We start from the raw sequence: 6000 nt of genomic DNA, 5'->3' as shown, positions 1-6000 counted from the left end.
TTGCCTGCCTCAAAAGAACCCCAAAAAATGCCAAAAAAAACGCTAGCGTCAAAAAAAAATGCCCAGGTGTGTTTTTGCTGGCATTTTTGGGGGGTTTTTGGAGGCAGGCAAAACATCAGAACTTGTGCACAGTACCACTATACACAAGTTCAGATGTTTTTCTTGACTGCAAAGATCCCAAAAAAATGCCTTCTATTAAACCGGCAAGGTGTTACAGCAGCGAAGCAAACCCCCTGTCAGAAAGTTTTCTAATACAAACAATCTTTTTTTTTATGGTTCTGGACATGCTACAGAGCTGAAACTTCACATGTACACTTTTTAGACCCCCCAGATCTGAAATCCAAAGTAAAAATCAAAAAATCTCTTTTTTTTTTTTTCAATAATTGGCTTTTTTATCAAAAATGACAATTTTTAAGAACTTTTTTGTGTGATTTTGTGTCTGGGGGGTCTAAAAGGTGTGCCTGTGAAGTTTCAGCTCTGTAGCATGTCCAGAACCAGAAAAAAAAAAGGATTGTTTGTATTAGAAAACTTTCTGACAGGGGGTTTGCTTCGCTCCTGTAACACCTTGCCGGTTTAATAGAAGGCATTTTTTTGGGATCTTTGCAGTCAGGAAAAACATCTGAACTTGTGTATAGTGGTACTGTGCACAAGTTCTGATGTTTTGCCTGCCTCCAAAAAACCCCAAAAAATGCTAGCAAAAACACACCTGGGCATTTTTTTTTTTTTTTGACGCTAGCGTTTTTTTGGCATTTTTTGGGGTTCTTTTGAGGCAGGCAAAACATCTGAACTTGTGTATAGTGGTATATATACACACATACATATATTTATATACACACCTAGACATATATAGGTGTGACAGTAGCAGAAATATATTACTGTAAATGATTTCATTAGCGCAAGCATATATTTCTGCTACTATCACACCTATATATGTCTAGGTGTGTATATAAATATATGGATGTGTGTATATACACCACTATACACAAGTTCAGATGTTTTGCCTGCCTCAAAAGAACCCCAAAAAATGCCAAAAAATGCTAGCGTCAAAAAAAAATGCCCAGGTGTGTTTTTGCTGGCATTTTTTGGGGGTTTTTGGAGGCAGGCAAAACATCAGAACTTGTGCACAGTACCACTATACACAAGTTCAGATGTTTTTCCTGACTGCAAAGAACCCAAAAAAATGCCTTCTATTAAACCGGCAAGGTGTTACAGCAGCGAAGCAAACCCCCTGTCAGAAAGTTTTCTAATACAAACAATCTTTTTTTTATGGTTCTGGACATGCTACAGAGCTGAAACTTCACATGTACACTTTTTAGACCCCCCCAGATCTGAAATCCAAAGTAAAAATCAAAAAATCTCTTTTTTTTTTTCAATAATTTGCTTTTTTATCAAAAATGACAATTTTTAAGAACTTTTTTGTGTGATTTTGTGTCTGGGGGGTCTAAAAGGTGTGCCTGTGAAGTTTCAGCTCTGTAGCATGTCCAGAACCAGAAAAAAAAAGGATTGTTTGTATTAGAAAACTTTCTGACAGGGGGTTTGCTTCGCTCCTGTAACACCTTGCCGGTTTAATAGAAGGCATTTTTTTGGGATCTTTGCAGTCAGTAAAAACATTTGAACTTGTGTATAGTGGTACTGTGCACAACTTCTGATGTTTTGCCTGCCTCCAAAAACCCCCAAAAAATGCTAGCAAAAACACACCTGGGCATTTTTTTTTTGACGCTAGCGTTTTTTTTGCATTTTTTGGGGTTCTTTTGAGGCAGGCAAAACATCTGAACTTGTGTATAGTGGTATATATACACACATACATATATTTATATACACACCTAGACATATATAGGTGTGACAGTAGCAGAAATATATTACTGTAAATGATTTCATTAGCGCAAGCATATATTTCTGCTACTATCACACCTATATATGTCTAGGTGTGTATATAAATATATGGATGTGTGTATATACACCACTATACACAAGTTCAGATGTTTTGCCTGCCTCAAAAGAACCCCAAAAAATGCCAAAAAAAACGCTAGCGTCAAAAAAAATGCCCAGGTGTGTTTTTGCTGGCATTTTTTGGGGGTTTTTGGAGGCAGGCAAAACATCAGAACTTGTGCACAGTACCACTATACACAAGTTCAGATGTTTTTCCTGACTGCAAAGAACCCAAAAAAATGCCTTCTATTAAACCGGCAAGGTGTTACAGCAGCGAAGCAAACCCCCTGTCAGAAAGTTTTCTAATACAAACAATCTTTTTTTTATGGTTCTGGATATGCTACAGAGCTGAAACTTCACATGTACACCTTTTAGACCCCCCAGATCTGAAATCCAAAGTAAAAATCAAGAAATCTTTTTTTTTTAAATTTTTTCAATAATTGGCTTTTTTATCAAAAATTACAATTTTTAAGAACTTTTTTTGTGTGATTTTGTGTCTGGGGGGTCTAAAAGGTGTACATGTGAAGTTTCAGCTCTGTAGCATGTCCAGAACCAGAAAAAAAAGGATTGTTTGTATTAGAAAACTTTCTGACAGGGGGTTTGCTTCGCTCCTGTAACACCTTGCCGGTTTAATAGAAGGCATTTTTTTGGGATCTTTGCAGTCAGGAAAGACATCTGAACTTGTGTATATTGGTACTGTGCACAAGTTCTGATGTTTTGCCTGCCTCCAAAAACCCCCAAAAAATGCCAGCAAAAACACACCTGGGCATTTTTTTTGACGCTAGCGTTTTTTTGGCATTTTTTGGGGTTCTTTTGAGGCAGGCAAAACATCTGAACTTGTGTATAGTGGTATATATACACACATACATATATTTATATACACACCTAGACATATATAGGTGTGACAGTAGCAGAAATATATTACTGTAAATGATTTCATTAGCGCAAGCATATATTTCTGCTACTATCACACCTATATATGTCTAGGTGTGTATATAAATATATGGATGTGTGTATATACACCACTATACACAAGTTCAGATGTTTTGCCTGCCTCAAAAGAACCCCAAAAAATGCCAAAGAAACGCTAGCGTCAAAAAAAAAATGCCCAGATGTGTTTTTGCTGGCATTTTTTGGGGGTTTTTGGAGGAAGGCAAAACATCAGAACTTGTGCACAGTACCACTATACACAAGTTCAGATGTTTCTCCTGACTGCAAAGAACCCAAAAAAATGCCTTCTATTAAACCGGCAAGGTGTTACAGCAGCGAAGCAAACCCCCTGTCAGAAAGTTTTCTAATACAAACTATTTTTTTTTTATGGTTCTGGACATGCTACGGAGCTGAAACTTCACATGTACACTTTTTAGACCCCCCAGATCTGAAATCCAAAGTAAAAATGAAAAAATCTCTTTTTTTTTTTTTTTAATTTTTCAATAATTGGCTTTTTTATCAAAAATGACAATTTTTAAGAACTTTTTTTGTGTGATTTTGTGTCTGGGGGTCTAAAAGGTGTACCTGTGAAGTTTCAGCTCTGTAGCATGTCCAGAACCAGAAAAAAAAGATCATATAGTTGTTAAAGTTAAAGGAGGCTCCCGACCCACATCCCTGTTCTACTGAAAAATTATCTTTTTTTTTTTTTCATGGTTCTGGACATGCTACAGAGCTGAAACTTCACATGCACACCTTTTAGACCCCCCCCCCCCCAGATACTAAATCCAAAGTAAAAATCAAAAAATCTCTCTTTTTAATTTTTTTTTATTTTTTCAATAATTGGCTTTTTTATCAAAAATGACAATTTTTAAGAAGTTTTTTTGTGTGATTAATAGTTAATGGGGCATGACCCAGAACCCTAGGCACTTTTTAGGGGCATTTATTGGGTTTTAGGGCTTCAAAATGGTGTTTTTTGATTACCGAAGTTCGGGTCCCATTGATTTCAATGGGGTTCTGAAATCCGGGCCGAACTTTTGGAAAATTCGGGTGTTCTGGTCGAACCAAACTTTTCAAAAGTTCGATCATCCTTCCTGCCAAGCACTGTGGAGCTTGGTTGGCATTTGCCATTGAACACAAGAATTGGCAGGTCTGCCACTGGTGCCCTATGCTTTTCACAGATGATAGCAGGTTCACCTTGAGCACATGTCACAGACGTGAAAGGGTCTGGAGAAGCCATGGAGAACATTATGCTGCCTGTAACATCGTTCAGCATGACAGGTTTGTTGATGGGTGAGTGATGGTCTGGGGAGGCATGTCCATGGAGAGACACGCAGACCTCTACAGGCTAGAAAATGGCACCCTAACTGCCATTAGGTATCGGAATAAAATCCTTGAACTCATTGTCAGACCCTACGCTGGTGCAGTGGTACTGGGTTCCTCCTGGTGCATGACAATGCTAGGCCTCATGTGGCGAGAGTATGCAGCCAGTTCCTGGAAGATGAAGGAATTGATACCATTAAATAGCACCCATGCTCGTCTGACCTAAATCCAATAGGATACCTCTGGGACAGCTCAGTGATGCCCTGGTCCAGATTTGGGAGGAAATACCCCCAGGACACCATCCGTCGTTTTATTAGGAGCATGCCCCGTCGTTGTCAGACATGCAAACAAGCACGTGGGGACCATATAAACTACTGTGTACCATTTTGAGTTGCTGCAATGAAATTGCAACAAAATGGACTAGCCTGCTGCATGATTTTTTTCACTTTGATTTTTGGGGTGTCTTTGAATTTAGCCCTCTGTAGATTAATAATTTTCACTTTTCTCAAACAATGTGGCATCCTTTCGTTCTTAACACTTACACTATTGAAATCTGATGTGTTTTCAAAGTGTTCCTATAAATTTTTTGAGCAGTGTATGTGCATGTAATTTATTTTATGCATGCTATTTACCAGAAAAAGGCTGCTGGGAGCCGCCATGTTGGATGTCAGCAGGCTCCACAGACTATGACCTCAAATGACTCTATGATATTCTCCTTCTTTTCTCAGCAATTTAAGCCACTAATGAAAGTATTCTGTTTCTTTACAGATGGCATATAAACTAATCTTCATGGGGCTGTATCATGTTTCACTTTTATACAGCAATGCTCAGCAAAGTGAGTATGACTTTTTTTAGACTTCTTTTAAAAACACTTTGGCGCTTTGCCTTGCGTTGCTAGGAAACGTTCTGATGTCAGATAAATATTTTTCCTTCCAGAAAATTCTAGTCCCTCGTTTAATATTTTTTTGTAACTGCATTTGAATAATTTTTATTGAATGACACCCTAAGATGACGCAGCAGTTCAGGAAGAAATATTATTACTGCAATTTTTCTTTAGGCACTTTGCCTCTCTGGATATCCATAGTGTGAAGGGTTTAAAAACGGGTCCTGACTATCATGTAAAAGTGATCTAGGTGGCTGTAAAGTGCCCCAATCACTTTTACAAAGTAGGTAGTGAGGTGCTGCCTGCTAGACCCTATTCCCATTTGTGGTCCCGAAGTTCTCCATCCGGCACCACATCAAATGATTTCAGGATGATGAGCAAGAGAAGATCGTAGAACATATGTCCCTCAATCATCTTTGCTGTCAATAAAGCTAGAAGCTTTCAGCTCTGTGTTTTTTCTGGTTCCAGAACTGTCATTCCCTGGCTGCTGTGCCTGGTGAAGCAGCTAATCAAGCACAATCTATGCTTGAATAGCTGCATTGGAGGGTAGGGGAGAAAAATTAGAAGTCTAAAAGAACTCTGATGTCTCCACTGTAGCACCCTCCTAGGTAGTTGCTAGAATAGTTATGTAAGTGTTAGTGTTTGTTTTTGATAGGTACATTTAGTTTCCACATTGTAGTCGGTGTGGCTGTAAATATGGGTAAAAGCATAAATATAGGTAAAAGCATAGTTTGGCTCACTGTACCCAGTGAGCTGTGATTGTTTAGATAGGTCTGCTCTGTGTGCTCTGCTGCTGCCAGTCTGCTGGACAGCTCCCTCTGTATCCAGGTAACTTGAGAAGTTTATGGATGATAGGCGTGGAGCTACAGTGTGCAGATGGCAGCATGAAAATTGATACAGGCCCGACCTATCCCAGAGTGGCAGGCTCTGAAGGCATG

The 6000-nt window shown here is 38.8% G+C and overlaps 1 protein-coding gene across 1 annotated transcript in view; it reads left to right on the top strand.

Moving 5' to 3' along the window:
- Nucleotides 1-4944: 4944 nt before the first annotated feature.
- LOC309556435 (integrin beta-1-A-like) overlaps nt 4945-6000 on the top strand; it is a gene marked incomplete at its 3' end in the record, with an annotated part of 58780 nt that continues 57724 nt past the window's right edge. Inside the window, exon 1 of the mRNA XM_082258897.1 lies at nt 4945-5014. Coding sequence (XP_082115023.1) covers nt 4948-5014 — 67 coding nt within the window. The 5' untranslated portion in view covers nt 4945-4947. The remainder of the gene's footprint in view (nt 5015-6000) is intronic.

Source organism: Pelophylax lessonae (assembly GCF_965119305.1).
Source record: "Pelophylax lessonae genome assembly, chromosome: 5".
Taxonomy (NCBI): domain Eukaryota; kingdom Metazoa; phylum Chordata; class Amphibia; order Anura; family Ranidae; genus Pelophylax; species Pelophylax lessonae.
The sequence above is the reverse complement of the archived record's forward strand: the minus strand, read 5'-3'. Positions and strand labels throughout refer to the sequence as shown.